General features: G+C 45.0%; 2 protein-coding genes across 6 annotated transcripts in view; one reads left to right on the plus strand and one right to left on the minus strand.

Annotated features, from left to right (window-relative positions):
- Positions 1-6,914, plus strand: part of LIN9 (lin-9 DREAM MuvB core complex component) — a 40,794-nt gene extending 33,880 nt beyond the window's left edge. For all 5 annotated transcript variants that reach the window (XM_075706997.1, XM_075706999.1, XM_075707001.1 and 2 more), the window contains 4 exons: positions 3,413-3,538; positions 3,882-4,064; positions 4,180-4,277; positions 5,556-6,914. In XM_075706997.1, coding sequence (XP_075563112.1) covers positions 3,413-3,538; positions 3,882-4,064; positions 4,180-4,277; positions 5,556-5,661 — 513 coding nt within the window. In that variant the 3' untranslated portion in view covers positions 5,662-6,914. The remainder of the gene's footprint in view (positions 1-3,412; positions 3,539-3,881; positions 4,065-4,179; positions 4,278-5,555) is intronic.
- Positions 6,915-9,798: 2,884 nt separating this feature from the next.
- MIXL1 (Mix paired-like homeobox) lies at positions 9,799-10,647 on the minus strand. The gene is made up of 2 exons (XM_075708316.1): positions 10,336-10,647; positions 9,799-10,257 (listed from the first exon to the last, which is right to left on the minus strand). Exons 1-2 carry the CDS (start codon positions 10,645-10,647, stop codon positions 9,799-9,801), a joined length of 771 nt encoding a protein of 256 aa, XP_075564431.1.
- Positions 10,648-19,105: the final 8,458 nt, after the last annotated feature.

The following is a 19,105-nucleotide window of genomic DNA, read 5'->3' on the forward strand; positions in this document are numbered from 1 at the left end:
TTACCTTTTCAGTTCTTAAAACAGGATATGCTTTAACAGCTCATGCAAATAGATACAATTAAAACTAAAGTCTAGATAAAATCTGTATTTTATCACTTTCTATAATGTGACTTTTTTTTTTTTTTTCAAGACAAGTCAGAGAGGTCAGTTGTTTCAAATATGATTCTTCTTTGAAAGCATTATGCTTTGGAAACTGATTAATGTTAACATTGGAATAGCATATGTCAGTTGACACGTAAAGTAAGGAAATACTACGTACTTTGAGAATCTTGGGTATAAGTTTATATGGTAAGGCATTCATCATTATTTTATTTTGTGGATGGTAGGTACTTATTTATTTAGCTTTCTGGCTAAAACAATAACTCAGTTCAGAGATTTTCTATATAAAGTTCTGAGTGCCCTTGACCGGCATTTAAAATTACAATGCCAGAGCAGCTACAGCATAATTAGCAGCAGCAGAATAGTTTTTCTTGCTAGGCTTTATCTAATCATCAGTCAGTAAATCAAAATGATAAGAATGCCTCTTCTACCACCCATGGCTATCAATCAACTTGAAAGTGGAAAGCTATCAGTCTCAACCTTCTGCTAGCGTCCATTCAGACAGTTGTCTCTACAACATACAGACAGAAGGCTAAAGGTTTGTGGAGAGGAAGAGGAGTCCTTTTTATTTCTTGAAACCAAAAATGCTAATTTTTTTTTTAATATAAAATATTTGAATGTTGAAGGATTTGATTTATTGTGGTAAGATTTCCCTCTTTGTCCCTTCAGTGATCACATGCACGTTCTGTTATTCTGCTTCCTACTGTCCCATCCCTATGTCTCTGTAATTTTCTTCTTTTGTGCTGTGATGCTGCTCTTCAAAACCTTGTTATCATTTCAGTTACTACATTATTTTTTCCTGTGCATCAAATGTTTTCTTTTAATTTTGTATTAATAATTAAAATAGATCCAAAAAGAAACAAGATTAAAACATACCATTGCAATCTGTAACTCTGATACTGAAAAATTACCAACTCTTCCTAAAACAAACTAAAAAACTTCTTGTTTTTACTGAGATGTTAGTACATTTGCGTAGATAGGAAATCCATAGGAATGACAGTAGCCTTCCTCTGACAAGAATCCAGATATCAACATGTCACTCAGCTATTAAGTCATAAATCAACTGTATTGTGGAGTAAGAATATCAAGGAAAATAACAAAATTGAGAGAGCAAAGAAGCAACAGGGAAGGAGGGAATCTAGAAATAAATGTTAAATTTGATATATTTTAGCTTAGTTGTAGCCTAGATAAGTACTTCGAGATGCTTCTGAAATTCTTCCCTTGCACTGTTGCCTTTGTAAACCAGCGATCATAAAGCAAGCTCCATTACTATTCAAGGCTGTCCTGATAAAAATAGAGGATGTGATACCTTTCTATTGGGCCATATTCTTAGCCTGTCTTCTAATCCTCTTTGTCCCTTGGCAATCCCATCTACGTTTGTGCCACTGAGTGTATGTTGTTTCTCCTTTAAAATGTATTTTCTTTGAACAAGAATCTTTTTCCGGCACCAATGCACTTGAACATCAGTAACGTACCTGAACATGAATAAAATAGAATCCTTTGAGTTCATTCAGGTATAGTTTAATTGTCAGACTTTGATAATAATTCATACAATTGTGATTTGATAATTGTTATAGTAACACCACTGTTTGGTTTAAAGCAATCCTTTTATGGAGACTTTTTTTTTTTTTAATGACTGATCCAATATAGAAATAAACGGAACTGACCAAAATCAGGACTGGTACTGAATGTAGTCCATTATTATCTATCAATAATAATAAATTTACATGAGGCAGGGCATGCCTTCAGAGGAGCTATTGATACATACAACTGCAGATTTTCTATTTCCTTTCTTTGAAAGGACAGGTTATTAATAGTTAAGCATCTTGACATCACTATACTAGTCTTGGTTGCAGGCTATAAACAAGTTACCATGTACATTAAACAGTAAAGACTTTTCTGATAGCCATTTGGATAAACAAATCTAAATAAAAAGGATGGCTAGTTCATTTTTTCACTTGACAAGGTTAAGGTGATGCTGGTCATTCCAGAGAAGCATGTAGATGCTTAGTGACAGAGATCTTATCTGCTTCCATATCAACTGAAAGCCATCCATCTTTTGCCTGCCAATTCAGCTGTTTGTCAGTGTTTCCAGATCTTGGATTGCTCCCGGATCAGAAATAGTGCTGGTGCTGAGAAGTGTTTCTTTCATCATCGCTAGCATAGAATGCCCGTAGCCTTTCCTCTCTGATGGGGAATTGACAGTTGTCTGCGGCTTTCACAGCCAACCTGTGTTAGTCTGCTCTAGAGGGGCTGGTCACTGAAGACGGTCTGAAAGTTACAATTTTTTCCTTAAGTTCCAGAGCTGCAGGAAATACATCAAATTTATGCTGGTTTCCAGTTTGCTCTTAGGTGACTTCTGAAGTTATGGTGTTAGTTTAAAGCCCTATTTATTTGGTATTCAGACTTGTAAATCCATGGAGATCATTTCAGTGATTAAGTTTAATGGGGAACTTTGAACTGAACTGATAACTGAAACCTTGATTTTGAGTTTTTGACCTGGATCCTCCTGATGAAAGCTCTTGACTTTGCAATTTGCTTTATCTCGTGGTGTGAAATCTACAGCTACAGGTTTGATCGTATGACGTACCTGTATCTCACACTTGTGGCTGAGAAACAGTGGAAATAACATCCAGCTTACCTTGCAGTAGAGGCCATTTGTGGAGGACAGTTTGCAATATATTTGTAAATATCACCCAACCAGTGTCCAGACACATTCTGAAAACAGTGTAAGAAAAAAGTACTGTATTCTGGTATTTATTTTTTGTGAAGAATTGTGCTTACCCAAAATACTTATGGTACTAAATATAAGCTCTAGTAACTTTCTTTTTTGGCAGAACTGTTAGTTGTAACAGAAGGTGCGTAGCACTGAGTCATCCTCAAGTGACCACTAACTTACTAGACAACTGTGTCGCCCACCCTGGAGCAGAGGTGGTCATGGCCATATTGTCCTGTACTGTTCTCCTACTGACAGGATAGTTTTCTGTTAATATAGTAGAGAAAAGCCTTACCCAACTACTGGAGAAATAAGCAGGTCAGACCATACCCATCTTCTGTAGCATATGTACCACCACAGATTATCATAGCACTTTATGAAGAGAATAAAAGCATGGTACTTACTACACAGTTGTCACTTGGAGTTTTAAATAGTGATACTGCATTTTAGTATTTTGTATGTTAACATTTTTCTGTTAAACACTGGGATTTCAAATATCTCAGTATTATTTTTCAAGTGAAAATTCCTTTTGATGAGTTCAAAAGAAATAAATGTACAGTATTGCATTAACTTTAATACGCTTTGTCTTTTCCACAGAAATCCTATTCTATGCCAATAGGTATTGAGTTTCAGAGGAGATACGCAACTATTGTTCTAGATCTAGAACAACTAAACAAAGACTTAAATAAAGTTTTGCATAAAGTTCAACAGTATTGTTATGAGGTAAGACTTTGCTGGAATCTGTATGTACTTGTTGGCTTCGTTTAACCGAAGTTAAAAAAAAAAATTAGGATTTCCTGGGAATAGGGTGTAGGTGGGGGTCACTTTGAAATGAAGCTAGTAGTAGCTGATTGGATTCCTTCTCTCTCTCTCCGTCTGTCTGTTACCAGAACTTTTGCAGATGCCAGTGGCCAGTTTTGAAACAGACATACATGTACATAAATGCAAAAAAAATACTGTGTACTATATACCTGTGAACTCTCTTTGAAATCATTTGTCATTTCACACATACACTAAATGCAAAGGAGGTCTTTATTCTTAATTTCTCTTCATTATATCTACGCAGCTTGCTCCTGATCAAGGCCTCCAGCCTGCCGACCAACCAACAGATCTGAGGCGTAGGTGTGAAGAAGAGGCTCAGGAGATCGTCAGGCAAGCAAATTCCTCAACAACAGGACAGCTTTGTGTTGAGAGTGAAAATTTAACTGATCTTATCTCTAAACTTACAGCAATATTACTGCAAATTAAGGTAAAATGTTTGCAAAAAAATAGTTTCCATAAAATACGTAGTATTAAAGCTCTGTCAGTTTTTTTTGTGCCGAACTGTGAGAACTTTTTTGTTTGTTCGTTTTCTTCTCCTACAGTGTCTAGCAGAAGGAGGTGATCTGAATTCCTTTGAATTTAAATCACTAACAGATTCATTAAATGACATTAAGAATTCAATAGACTCATCAAATATCAGGTATTACTTTTTGAATATTTCATTCTTAATTACACATTTTGTGCCAGCAAGCAATTCTTACTGGATTTTAGAGGTGAACATTGTTTATATAATGAAGGGTTTAATCTCATAACTTTAACTTATAGGAATGGTCCCATTTAAAAGGGGGCGTGAAATTAGCAGTTTTCTGTTTGAACCTATCAGTGGAGTAACCCAATTTAAAAAAAAAAAAAAAAGCAGCAACAACTAGATTTTCTTGCTCTTCAGTCATTTATGACTAGTAAGTTATTTTAGAATATTTTCAGACTTTGAAATCCCACTACTAAATGTAAGTTCTTTAAACCATAGAACAGTACAATTTCAGTATTCTTCTTCTACAGTTATTCAACCTCTTGTCTGTAAATACCAAAAGCTGCCATATGAGATAATTATAGCTTCTGACCAGCTTCCATTAGCAGTATTTTAAACCAAGCAACAGAAGAACAGCCATATTGTGCCAGATCAAAGGCCCATCTAGGCTAGATGGGCCATTTTTCAACAGTTGTCACAAGCAGGTGCCTGAGGAAGCATAAAAATATCAAGAATGTGGTGATAGCAAGAATGTGGTTATGCTTGTCTGGAGTACACTGCAGCCTCCAGCAATTTGTGACCAGGATATTTTTATACTTAAAATGGTGCTAAATTACATAATTTAGAAAATATACCTAAATGCTAAGTATTTCCTTATACCCTCCATACTCGTATTGCTACATAATAATGGGAGGCTGCAGCCATGAATTTTTTTTTTTTTTTTTGGCAAGGATAGTAGGATGGCCTTTTGATTTAAAAATAATGATTAAGAAATGCTGTTTTATAGCATTTTTTGTTAGTAAAAACACAAATAAACCCTAAACGTTGGTGAAACTTCTCCATAATCAACACTGCAAATGCATGTTGGAATGGATTCAACTAGAGGTTGATGTACACTGCGAAGGTGATGATGTTTCCATTTCACTGTACTTACTTTGGGCATTTTAGCATCTCTTTGCAATATTTTTCTTTCATTAATTCTGGTCATGTTAAAGTCATCTTTAAAAGTACCCAAGTCAGTAACTCTTGATTTCATGCAGCTGTTTATGCAAATGCTATTTTCACATATGTGTCCATCAAGTTGCATTAGTATGTACTACTGTCTGATTTGTCTGAATATTTGTATTGGCTACGTTTGTACCTTGGCTTTCACTGTAGAAATATTCAGGCACAACTCTTAAATATGGGGTTTAACAGATATTTTTTTTTCTTCTTCTTTTCTTCCTGTAGTTGTTTTCAGAATAACGTTGAGATCCACGTTGCACATATTCAGAGTGGTCTGAGCCAGATGGGAAATCTACATGCTTTTGCAGCTAATAACACCAACAGAGACTGAAAATTTTTTTTTCAAGTGTACAGCAAGTAGTTCTGGAAAATCCTGTTCCTTTATATGGGCTTCACCAAATATCCTAACTGCCAGAAGATAAGGGGAAAGAAAACCTCTCAGAAAGGACCCTTTTAAATATATTATATCTGCTTCTTAAAACCAGCATTACTGGCCAGCGTTATGTTAGATTTCTCCATTTGTTATTCACATGCAGTAGTTTTGCTAACTGGTAATCTCTTAGTAATTGCATTTATTATAACAAACTTGAAAACATACTTTCAATATAATTTGAACTTAGTTTTTAAAAGTTCAGATGACTTCTGCACACCTCTTGCTGTTGGCTCGCCTGGTATGTTAGAAGCGATGAAGAGGAAATGGCTCAAATTAGTAGCCCCATGGCAGGTCTTTGTTATGTAGAGCTCCGCTTCTCGGTAGGTCTCGAGAGCTGCCATTTCAGCCGTCGGGTAGCATGGTGCCAACGCAGGCTGAGTGTTCCTGATCTCAAGAAGCAGCAGCAGGATACGGACAGCAAACAGAAGCTGGAAACTGGAGGATGCTGGGCAGGTCCATCCATCAGTCAGTGTCTTATTGGAACTTTTAATTTATCATAACTTATAGAAGGAGTCTCATGAAGGAATATAAAAATGTAACTGGTAACTTTCCAGAAAGAGATTGGTTATGGCTTTTTCCCTTTTTCCCACACGGGGCAAAAGAAGCGCTTTAGTTTGGTATTTTATATAAATGACTGGTTAAACATACTGTTTTTCCAAATTTTTGTTTGTTTTGCACAACTTTTAAATTAGATTACTGGTTATCCACCAATACCCAACATATATAAATATGAAGATTTTTACAATTAAAGATAACCAGTGAGGTAAACTGCAAAAATAAGTGACAACCTGCCTATGAGTACCTTTTGGAATGTTAATCTTGTAAAAAGTGTGTATTGGTTTGTTTAAATAGTCTTGTAAAGCTTCTGTGTAATGAATTGTTTCCAGATACGGATTTTCAGAGATAGCTGTAGAGATGTTTTTGATTCTTTTAGATGCCTCATTAAATGAGGTCTTTTATATGTTAATGTATAAAGAATATGTAAACAGGATTATTTTCAATTTTAAAATTTTGTATAGTTTAAAGATGCTTCTGTATTCTGTGTTGGTATTGTGCCACTGCAAAACTTTAGTGCAGAGTTTATATTTAGCTAAACTTGTTCTGTTAATTAAGAGAAATGCATAAATCTTTTATTCTCAATGAAATTTGTAACTCTGAATAAATTGACCTATGAGAGTTGATATATTTCACAAAAATGCAAACTTTTTTGCAGATGGTCTCAGGTCATTTTTTAAAGAGAAGTTAATTGCTGAAAAGGAAATGTTATGAGGACAAGGTGAGTAGCTGTTTTAAAAGGTATTTAGAAACTTTACAAGGGATATTACAAAATAATGCTAAACGCTGATTTTGCCGAGTTACCCATGGAAATTTACCTCTCGTAATGCAACAGAACACTGTAGGGGTCCCTGCAATTACTTTTGTAATTACATTACCCATCATTTTGTGGTGTTACCATCTGTTTGGTAAAGACGACAGAAAGGTCCTCTCCCACCACCCTTTTCATGTAAACAGCGAAACGTGCCAAAGCTAACACGTGCTACAGCTAACCTTGGGAGAAAGGAACTGTCCCCTCGCTGTTTACTTGCACCCCTATCCTCGTCATCTGCCGCTCGCAAAGCCCGCTAGCACGCCGTTTCAGGGAGCCTTGCTGCTGAAGAGCAGTCTGCCTTTCTGGTCAAGTTTTCCACCTGCGTAGCGCACCAAACTCGCCCGCTGATGGGCGCCAGCACTGGCACAAGGGCACGGCAAGGACTACCTTTTCCAGCAGCAGCTCGCTGGCTTACTGTATGAACCTCCGTAATCCCTCACGCAAGCGGAGCCCTGACGGAGCAGTACTTAAAAGTTAAGCGTATGCATGGATGCTTTTGTGGAATAGGACTTCCCTATACGAAATGACAGGCAGTTGCAGAGGCTAACTTTGCCCACTTGATAGCAAGCACCCCAAACCGAGGGAGGGAGAAGTTGTAGACACTGGTAGGTAACTGCTACCAAGAATGGTATTCGGCAAAGAGGATTTGGGAACGTGCTTTTCCTGACAAACTCATTTCTTGCCAGATACAGAATATTTGTAATAACCACCACGCTCCAGTCTTAACTCTGATTCCATAGGTGTGATGTTTTTTACATGTGGATTCTTAAATATGCTCTTTCTAACGTGTTTTGTGTTGAAATGGGTTTTTTTTAATCATTGCAGGGTCATGTAACATAATAGGAAGATGTGTAATTTGTGATAAAAGTATCCGTGTACTTGCACATGGCATTTGGCCAACACATGTGGGCAATGTGAATATACATGCTGCTTCAAGGGGCTACATTTCCCCTCAATTACTGGTATGTTGGGTCAGAGTTAATGTTGCCAAGTTTTGGTGAAATACTGTAACAAATACAACTGTTTCTGCTGAATGCAGCCCAAGTGCTGCATAGGAATCTCAAGAACTCACTACAACTACTGTAACTTAAGTCTGCAGGAGCAGAACAAGTGAGTTTGGTTTCTTACAGTCAGGAAACTTGAATTCACCCTGCACCCCCAAGAAATGATTGCCTCATTTTCCGTCTCCTGCTGTAAGTGCTTCTCTTCTGGGTCTTCCTGACCCCTAAGGTAACAGCTCCTTAGGCACCGAAGTCCCCCTGGGGAGGATGGCGCCTGATTTTGTTTGGTTCATTGGGTTTTGCTTCATGGTTTGTGGTGGGTTTTTGTTTTTTTTTTTTTTTTAAGGACAGCTCTGGTTTTTGGATGGAGAATATTAATCTGCAATCCTGCTACGCCACGTAGCCTTACGAGCTTGCAGCTCAACCACGGTTCAGGTGTCCCAGATCTTGCAAGCACAGGTACATTACAGGGTGACACTGAGGGATTTTGTGCATTGGTGGTAACCTTATTCTGTGGGCCATGATTCCTGATACAGGGTATTTCTGCCACCAGCACATGGCTCACTTTTTCTGTGCTTCCAAACCATCAGAGCCTCGTGGCACTCAGGTGCTCTTCCGTAACTGGGGTCTTAACAACTTGCTCTGCAAGGCTCTGAAGTACAGCTTTCTAGGCAGTAAGAATTGGCCTTATCCTCAAAATGCATATATATTAATATATCCTTCCTTAATAAACTGACTGAATTGCAGGAGAGGCTTCTGTTACTACCACTTTTGGTGTTTGGAAGTGTTCAGTGTGGAGCCATCCAGCCCACTCCCGATCATGTGAACTTCTGTGCCATCCCTAGTATTCAAATCCAAAGCTAAAGCGCCTTTAGCATGTTCACAAAATACTCCTACTTTTCTGTAGTTTAACATGAACCTTGGCTGAAGTGGCAGAGTTGAGGCTTTTGTCCAAGCAAGACAATGATTTGATGGTTTGGGTTTTGTATTAGGCCATAAATTTCCATTTTCATTCAGGGATCGGGGTGGCTGTTCAGAGCAGATCTAAAGCAAACGCTGACAGAGGTGGTTTACGGCAGGTTCTGTAACCCGTCCTTCAGGCCCCTTAGGTCTCTTATTCACACCTGCACCGCAGCCGTGGCTCTGCAGGACCTGGGAAGAGAACCCGCAGCTGGGGTATCTGCCACCCCTGTCCTCTACCCCACATCAGCCAAGGTAAGAAACCCCGTCCCGGGTATGCACACAAGTAAAGCAAAAATGTAAATCTTTATTTTCTTTTTTTTTCCCCCCCCTCGGTCAAAAAATCCCAACAGACCATCCCACTCTTCTACTTTTCTAAGACCGGCTCCCACCCCCAAAACACAGTGGATTTGGTTAGCTTTTTGGCTAAAGAAGGTTAAATAGGAATACAAAACGTGCTAACAGAAATCTTTAAATACAGCGTAAAAAGATGCCCCCAGCTGACGGAGCTGACCCGTATCTTTCTTAAATAAATAGGTAAAATCAGTTACTACCGGATAAAGTGCAAGAGTCGCAGAGCAGGGGTGCGGTAGGGCGCTCGGGGCCCGCTCCCCGCCCGAGCAGCGTGCCCCAGGCCGGGCTTGGCGCCGAGGCCGGGGGGTGCAGCCCGAACCCCCCAGGGCCGGGTCCCGCCCGGGGCAGCGCTCAGAGGGCTCGGAAGGCGCCGAGGGCGTTCTCCTCCCACTCCGAGCCCGACTCCGAGTAGCCGCTGGTGTCCTCGGCGTCCGACACGGGCGAGTACTGCCCGCAGAAGGCGCGGGCCGCCGGATAGGGGCCGGCCGCCGGCGGCGGCCCCGCGAAGGAGGCGGCCTCGGCGCCGCCGGGCTGGCTGGGCGGGAAGCCCTCGAAGCCGGGGCCGGGGGGGAAGGCGGCGGCCGGCGGCCACTCGTAGGGGGCCGAGCCCTCCTCCTTGATCTGGACGATCTGGGCCAGGCTGGAGAGGGCGTAGCGAGGCCGCTCTGGGGGGCGCAGGGCGGCGAAGCGGGGCGGCCGCGGGTAGCCCAGCGGCGGCGGCGGCGGCGGCTCGGCGGGGCCGGGAGCGGGGCCGGGGCGGGTCGGCCCCCGCTGGCGGCGGGACTTGGCGCGCCGGTTCTGGAACCAGACCTGGGGAGAGAGGGCGGCGGTGAGGGCGGCCGGGGGCGGCCCCGGGCGGGGCGGCGCGGCGCGGCCGGCGCCCCTCACCTGGATGCGGGACTCGGGGATCTGCGTGGCGTCGGCCAGCTTCTCCCGCAGGTAGATGTCGGGGTACATGGTGTCCTGGAAGACCAGCTCCAGCGTCTCCAGCTGCGCCGCCGTGAAGCTGGTCCGCTTCCGACGCTGCGCGGCCGCCGGCGCCCCCTCCGACGGCTCGGCCGCCGGCGGCCGGCCCCGCTCCGCCGAGGGAAGCGCCCTGAGGGCGGGCGAGGCCGGGCCGGGCCCGCCGCCCCCCGCCCACCTGCCTGCGGGGAAGGCGGGCGGCTCCGCCGGGGGCTCCCCGAAGCGGAGCGCGGCCATGGCGGCGGGCGAGGAGGGGGCCCGGGCCGTCCCGCCGCCCTTTATAGCCGGGGAGGGGGCTCGGCAGGGGCGGGGGTTCGAGGGGAGGCGGCACGGCCCCGTGGGGAAGGTGGGCGCGGAGGTGCGGGCACCCCGCCGAGCCGCCTGGCCCCGCACCCCCGGCGTGCCGGTGGGGTGCCCGCCGGGGGCGGCCCCTGGCCCTGCTCAGCCCGGAGGCCTCGGCGCCTGCCCGACGGGGTGGGTGACGGCAGGCGGCCCTCGACCCCCTGCACGAACCGCGGGCAGCGAAGGGGAGAGCGGAGCGGGGTTTGCATCCGCCTTCTGGGGGCACAGCAGCTTGGCGTGGGGTGGTGGGCGCCCGGGACAGGGCCCCGTCCCGCAGCTGGGCCGATGCGGCATCTGGGCCGATGTGGTGACGGAGTTTGCCCCCCTCCAGCTACTGGTGTGGAGGTGGGTGTTTTCCAGCAGCTGTCCGCTTTGGTGAGTGAGGGATCTCACCTGGTGCGAGACTCAAAGTAAACAAAAGTTATCTCTTCCCGAGGCCCTGGCTGCTCTCTTTGCAGCGCTTTGCCGCACGCTGTGCAGCCAGCGTACGGCCTCCTGCTGTGCCTGTGGCCGCTGCTGCAAAAACATCTCTTTCTTTTCCAGATGCAAGTTAAACGCACCTGGAGAGCCCCAGCAGCTCAGACGGCGCAGAGACAGACGCTGGTGTCGTCGCCTTTTCCACCCACTTGCGAATGCCTGCGTACGCCCGCTCGCGCAGTCCAGGCGCTTCTGGGATAAGTGTTTCCCAGCTGGAGAGGTCTCGGCGCTGAAACCTTGCCCGCGCGCTCCACCGGGCCATGCCTGACTGTCACCGCGGCGCTTGAGAAAGGGTTTGCCCTTACGGGACCATTTCCTGTGAAAGAATGGTGTTTTGATTGTTAAAAGCCATTTTTGAAAGTTTGATTCCTAAAGCACTTGTACCTCTGTGCTTTTACACGTGCAGCTATCTGGGTGTTTTCATTATTGAAGTTTCCAGGTCGTTTGTTCCCAAAATCATGGCCTGTAGCCTGCAGACAGCGGTCAGAAACACGAGACTTGTACAGTGTTAGCAGTGTAACGAGAGGGCACGGTGGTGAGAAAGGGCACAGGTGAGTGGTGATCCAGAAAGCAAGGACAGCATTATTTTAGGTTTTTAATAAAAGACTTGGGGAGGGTTGAATTACTCTGCAGATTCTGTGCAGATTTAGAAGATGCCATGGGTGGCACCAAAAGGGAATTACTCCGTATTACCTTTACATGATGAATATTTTACTCTGTTCTACATCAAACAACATTTGTTGAAAAACATAAGCAGAGGTTTCTTTCCTGTGTAATGCAGAACAGAGATGTGACATCCTTTAGGTTTCTGAAGGATTTCATCCTGCTTTGAATTATGCCCTTATAGGATATTGACTTTCATTTCTAGGATTTGAGTAAGGCGGATTAAGTACGCCAGACAGAGTGCGCAGCTTTTTTAAGGAGATGTGTTTTTTCACACATGTACGTGCATTTTTCTTTCAGCAGCAGCAGCCCAGGCTGAAGTAGCTGCTGGCACCGCAGGCCCCCCACCGTTCACCCCCACCCTGCTGCTTTCCCTTCAGCTGAGTGGGTCGCTGAGCTGTACGTGGGTCCACACAGTATGATCAGGGAACTCATCCCAGTTAAATTAACTGTACGGTAACAGCAGTTTGTGGGGCTTTTTTAGTCCAGATGCGGGATTCCCTGCCCGTGGGCCACCAACAGCCCCTGGGACAGACATACAAGCGAGAGGGCACTGCCAGGTGGAGCAGGAGGGAAATGAGGGGATCCCATCTGGGGGTGCTTCTAGGACTGCTGCCACCTGGATCTGATGCTGAGGTAGAAGAAGACAAAACTGAAGACAGACTCTCCCGAGCGTGGTGGTTTTCAGTGTCAGACTTCCCATTAAGACAACTACTTTATCAATGTATATTGAATACATACTCAGGAAGGAGCGAGTACTGGTTGCTAATAGACCTATTCCCAACTCATAAATCTGGAAATGGGCTGACTCTTTGATCTCTGACTGCTGTGACATCCTTCGGGCCAAAAGCCGCCTCAGTTCCCTTGCGCTTTACGGTACCAGAGGTGTTCCAATAGCTATCTTGTAGCAGCAGCTAACGTGCCTCCCCTGATGAGGAAATGAATGGAGACATTTTCCCAGGCCTAAAAGCTTTCATTGGGAGACACAGATATAACATTTATAGACCATAAAAAAAAGATAAGCCCACTCTGTTACAGTGGAAGAAAAATAACTTCTACATACTAAACTTTGTTGCAATAGATCTTGTATGTGACTGCAGTTTGACGGCTAGTTCTGCGATACGGAATGGGAAGCCTGTGTTTTGCAGCTCTATAAAACAGGCTCGGTACACCTGTGCTACCATGACTGAGTCATGTGGGAAAGATGGTCAGTGCCCTCAAGGCAGCCCCAAATTACACACAGGCTCCAGGGTATGGGGTTCATGCTCAGTCACTGAATTACCCGTCTGCGGACGATTGCGTTTCCTAGCAGGCGTTCCCACAGCTACCCGTGAGTGGCTGAGGCAGCTGTAGGCAGGCCTGCTTGCGCTGCCCGGCTGCACGCCTTTGGGGCTGACCTCTGTTTACTTCCACTTTTTCTGCCTCAGTTTCCCTTTCTGGGCTGGCTGGCTAATACCAGCATGTTGATACACCTTGGTGATGAGTCCTCTTCTGCGTACCAGCGGTGTGCGCTGGACACGAAAGCAGAGCAATTCTGGGGCAAGACCAGAGCCCAGGAATCGCATTTTCCCTTTCCTGTCGCTCAAAGCATTCCACACTAACTTCCTCTGTGGGATCCTGGTGACCACCCTTTTGTGTTGGCCTGGTTTGAAAGGGATCTGAGACTGAAGAAAGGTAAGGGGGACAGTGCTCTAACTGTAAAGGAGTGTGCTGTTAGGTGGAGATCAGAGTAGGAGGCTTTTGCCTCCTCCTAGGGAAGCAGGACGGCAGGAAAGACAGCTCTTCGCTTTCTCCTGCCAGTTCTCTCCCCTCCCAGCATTGGCACACCTCTCCGCAGCTCCCGCAGAGTGTCATCCTACCGATGTGCTAAAAGTGATGCCTGTGAGGTACCGCAGCATGCCTCCTGCAGCAAGAAAAAAACCCACTGTGTCTGGGTTCGGCAGAGTTTCCTTTCCCCAACAAGAAGTTTTGCATCCTGCTGTGCTCCTCGTAGTCTGATGAGGTTTCCAATGCCTTGTAGGTGCCAGCGTCTGCATGGAGTTATACCTAGGTAGGGGCTGGAAGCATTTAGGAAGACATTCAGACTTTTGTCCGTTCCTGTTCTGCATACTTGCTTTTATTTCTGTCCTGTCTAGGCACAAAGGGGGATTTTACTTCTTCCCTCAAGACGCAGAAGCTATGACGTAAGGCCAGAAGTGGCTTGCTTTTTGAAATTAAGATGGCTAAATTTGAGATCGCTACCTCTAAGGGAAGAGCGGACTATCTTGTGTAGATAACAGATTACAGCCTGCCTCAGAGGCTGATTACATTGATTTTCACTGTATTTGTCGAGAGAAACTCGTCATGCTTTTGTCCATGCTGGGAGCACCTCTGCACTGAGGTACCTGTGCCAAGGGGACTCTCACAATACAAAATGCACCTATACCTGCAATGAAAACATGGTTTTAAGCTTCAGGTGGAGAACACGCTATCATGTCACCACTGCCAGCTTCAGGCATCCAGCAAGGATAAGACAGGCTCTGAAAAACTGATTTTGGGGAAGGGGGGAGATGGGCCCTGTGCAGGGTTTGCTGGCCTGCTGGCTTTTTGCATATCAAGCTGGGGAGGTTCTCTCAGGCTGTTAAGGGCCACAAAGTCATCTTTTAAATGTGCAGGTTAAGCTCCTGCCTTATTGACTTGAGAGCTGGGGCTTGGGAAGCATCCCAGAACGCATGGCAAGAGCAGGCAGTGGTGTGACATTCAGTCGTGTCTTTGCTGCCAAAACAAACGCGCCCCTTTAGATAAACACACATGAGCAGTTCTGCTGCTCAGTCCCAGAGGGGATGAGACACGATGGGTTTTGCCACGCAGTGGTCTGTAACCACTAGTACCACTTTTGCTGTGTTCAAACTCCTCTGGCTTGTCACATCGCTTTGTTCCTTCTAGGGCTCTGCACGGAGACAACTCTTGCACAGTATTTTTTCATTCCAGCAAAGCTTTTTTTTTTTTCTCCTTTTTGGTGGCTGTCTTTAACGTGAATTCTCTGGTGCCTAAACCCAAGATTAAAGCTTTTAGTAGTGCAAATTTAGCAGTCTCTTGACTCCCTGATTAAACTTGCAAAGACTTGGTATCTTGGAGATCTCGATTTCTACATCAGTTTTAATTGAAACTGGCCAACAGGTTCAAAAGCTTGTATTAGGAGACTGACCAAAAAAGGAACAGTGGTCACACAAACCTGATTTCATTAACTTGGAGAAAGTTTAAGAAAAAAAAAAAAACACTTTTTTGCTGTTAAGACTTACCTTAAAGTTAAGCTGTATTGAAGAAGCAATGCCTGTATAACTACTGCACAAACAAAATTAATTGCCAACCAGACACATTTTTATGGTTGCATATATAACTACATTTGCAGCAGAGTTTCTGCTGGCATAAAAATGCCATATAATTTCCAGCTTCTCTAGCAAGACCCTGATAGCAAAAAAATCATTAATGCATGCTAGGCTTAGGTTTTGAGGCTTTTTTCATTCTGCCTAAGAGGAATCTTTAGGTGAATGCTTAATTTCCCTCCAATTGCTTCTCGTCACCGTGACAAAGCTTTTACAGCCTCCGAATAGCTTTTAGAGGTCTTCCCAATGTACATACACCGAGATCTATATATTGAGGCACATCTAGGCTTTTAGGTAGAGTTCTGAGGTCTCACAGTGATGTCATGTTTTTAATTTAAAATTGTAATTTTGTAATGTTTGTGTCTTTAGCCCTCAGGGCTATAAGAAGGAAGAGCTTGAGAAAGCGCACTGTGTATAGTTCTCACTCTGGCATAGTGTGCAGATGTCTTGAAGCGTGGTGTTGAGCTGCCTGTCCATCCTGGATGTCCAGCTGTGTCCCTGAGAGCTCCTCCTCGCCAGAGGTGCTGAGGAGGTCCTCACTGCCTCACCTGGCACATTGTCCTCTGCTCCTAGGGGAGTCCCAGAACAGATCCCAGCCTCCCTGAAGACAGGGACCAGCACTCTACAGAGAAGATGGGTTTTGCCTTCCTGGTCAGCCCAGGAAGTGTACTTGATGTAGAGGGCTCCTTCTGCCCCTCAGAAGGATGGACGATGGCACACTCAGGCTTAGGGCTGTGCCGCTCCCATCGCACGTGTGTGGTGGGTGTGATCAGTACGGTGACTTGCTCGAAAAGCGCCGCAGGCTGAGGATGCCACTATTGCATTCACAGCTCCGTCTCTGCTCTCTTGTGTGGTCCCAGGCAAAATGTCTTGGCTTCACCATCTGTAAAACTGAAATAGCTGTATTTGACCCTCAGGCTCGCCTCCACCTGTGAGACACTGAGGTGGATCCAGTGTCTTGCTACACAGTCAGAAGCGTGACTTGGCCGTGCTCCAGGCTGTCCCGGTTGGCAGCAGGCACCTGGGGCTGGGGAGCGAAAGGGAGAGCGGTGCTGTCCCTCTTGGCTGGCTGACAGCGTGACCCGTGGCAGCATGGCCGCAGTATCCTTAATGATTCCTAGTTTTTACTTTCATTAAAAAATAATCCAGCCACCAAGCCAGGAAACATGAAATTACTACTCTACCCTTAATTGGTTTAGTGGTGGACTTGGTAGTGTTAGGTTAATGGTTGGACTTGATGATCTTAAAGGTCTCTTCCAACCTAAACGATTCTATGATTCTATCCTCAGTAGTGACCTGTGACCAAGGGGCTGGGCTGAACACCTTTCAGGGCTTTTGTCAGGTAAGAAATATGTGATTTTTTCAGGTAAGAAATATGTGATGGAGCCCATCGCACTGGAGAACCAGAATGATGTCAGAGCCTGGTGACATCAATGCCCAGCGCAGGACACTGCTCGTGCAGCCCAGCCCAGCTGCAGTGCCACCAGTTATTTCAGATCGCAAAGGGCCAGTCTTGCCCAACAGCTCTATGCACAGATCTTCCACGGGGTTAAAATAAATGCGATGTGACAAGCGGTTGTGTTCTCTCTGAAAGATGACTGTCTTGCTTGGCTAGGATCTGATTACATCTATGTATGCATGATCTATTTTCCTTTGAAAATTAAACTGCTGCCTCTCCTTGCTTTTGGCAACAGGGAACTAATAGTATCTTGTGACTTTAGCCCTGTGCTTAGGAGGGGGATGTGACTTGGTGGGGTAAGCCATTTCCTGAGAGGTGTGAGACGTGACTTCAAGACCTGGTGGTGCCATTCGTGTATTCTGTTCCGAGGAGTTGATAAGAGCTTCAGACTCACAGAAAGCCTTGAAGAAAGCAGCCGTGGGGGAGGCGTAAGAACCTAGCAAATGCATATGAAAAGATCAAGGGGCTGCATTTGCTAAATCCGAACAGGAACAGATTTGGGGCGAGATGCCCAGGTTCAGAGGGGACCCAGACGTAGCAAAGGGGCAAGAGCAGAGTATGTCTGATGCCTGGCAGCTGGCTCCCTGCCTTCGGAGGGAGAGGAAGATCAAGGATTTGGGAGTGGGAGGGAGATAAGAGCAAATGGTGGGGGTGGGAAGAGGGAAAGGAAAGGGCAATAGGGAGGAAGCTACCTGGAGGTACCTGGTTGAAAGGGCAGGTAATATTTAGGGTTGAGTTTAGACACTGTTAAACCTCAGCCTGCCTTTGAGTTTTGGGATACCCTGAGAATGGCAGGACGCGTGTACCTGACTCTCACTGTTGCTTCTGCAGTGAGTGAGCAGTCCCACAAAGATGGCTGTGGCAGCAAGCCCTAGGCTTAAAAAAGTCCTTGTTGCGATTTATCTGTGCCCTCTCTGACTTTGTAGCGTGCGGTACTGTGAGAGAACCTAAAGCCTCATAGGGCTCATCATGTTGCTTTGCTTATTTGCATGCTCTGAACAAGGTCATATGCCATTCGTAGAGATATTATCCTTAATGAAGGATTTTATAACAACTGTTGATGCAGGTGATTGTATAAATAAAATTATTGGGTTAGCTGAACTCCCAGTAACATTTAATGGATTCACTGTACAAGCAAAGGAAAAAACTCTGTCTCTGCAGATGAACAAAAAAAAAAAAAAAAGAAAGAAGAAGATAAGAACAGAACAGCTAAAGGAAAAAGACATGACCCTGTTTACCTCCTTCTCATGCAGCACCTACTTAGGAGAGGCAGCCTTCCAGGGTGCAGCCAGAATATGCAATCACAGCAGGGCTGGCAGGGGAAGGCAGGGTGATATATAGCAGAGAAGCCACATCCTCTTTTAATAGCACTGAATAACGGAAAGAAAAGCTCTGAACAGTCCCCTCTTCCTTTTTCAGGCTCCTTGGCCTTAGGAAGCAGTGTTAAGGCATTGTTTTGTACCTTTTCTTGGCAGACTCCTAAACCCTTATCATCATCCCCTGCATGTGGTGAGGTCTTCCTTCTACCCCAACTTATCAAACGACAGTCACAAGATTCTCTGTTTCTGTCTTGCAGTGTTTGGTATCTGTCTGCGTGCGTGAGCTGCTAAAATCAATAGATTTTTTAACGAGAATTTCACTTTCTTCTTGTTTTTTGTTAACGCTTATGTCTCATGGTTATTGAGAAAAGGATCCAAATGTGAAGGAAATTTTTCTCCAGTGGTTCAAAACCAGAAGGCAATACATAGAACCAGAACTTTCCTGGTAAGGTCGGACGCCTGTTACAATACGAACACGGATCCACTATCTTTCTCTGCCCCTGGCTGCTCTATTGCTATTAAACCCCACATCTTCCCTCTCTGAGTGGTATTGACTGGAGATTTCTTCAGCTGACTTCCCTGCGCTTCCCTGCTGCTGCCCAGGCAGGTGCCAAGGCCGGTGCTCTGGTTTCAGTCTTACCATTCATTCTGTTTCCCATCTTCTTTTCCGGTTAGTTTTGGAGACAAGGGACTGTTGGTCTCTCGTGTATCATGGCATTTCCAACAAAATCATTTTGGTTTGCTCTAGCATCTTTTTCTGGGGTGTTTCATTTCAAAGATACTAAGGCCTCTGTACAGTTTGGAAGATTTTCAGCTTTAACATGTAGATAGAAGGTGGGAAGTTCCACCTGAGTTGGGGATTTGCAGTTGATCATTAAATCAGCAGTTTTGGGTGATCATAGCTGGGGAGTGCAGTGGTTACTATGCCATTTGATGAAGTAATTGTCTTCCATGCATGAATTGACTCATATTTCTTTGCTATTTAAAATCACACCGAAGAAAAGAAAAAGAAAGAAAATACCACGCAACAAACCCGGTAGGCATTATTCCTGTGGGTTAGCCTGATTTTT

The sequence above is a fragment of the Pelecanus crispus genome, chromosome 3, assembly GCF_030463565.1.
Source record: "Pelecanus crispus isolate bPelCri1 chromosome 3, bPelCri1.pri, whole genome shotgun sequence".
NCBI classification, from domain to species: domain Eukaryota; kingdom Metazoa; phylum Chordata; class Aves; order Pelecaniformes; family Pelecanidae; genus Pelecanus; species Pelecanus crispus.

What these genes read in the sequence shown, in the direction of transcription:
- MIXL1 (XM_075708316.1), bottom strand. Translation starts at nt 10,647, where the DNA reads ATGGCCGCGCTCCGCTTCGGGGAGCCCCCGGCGGAGCCGCCCGCCTTC. An exon ending in TCCCCGAGTCCCGCATCCAG is followed by an intron (nt 10,258 to 10,335) that starts GTGAGGGGCGCC and finishes CTCTCTCCCCAG; the next exon opens with GTCTGGTTCCAGAACCGGCG.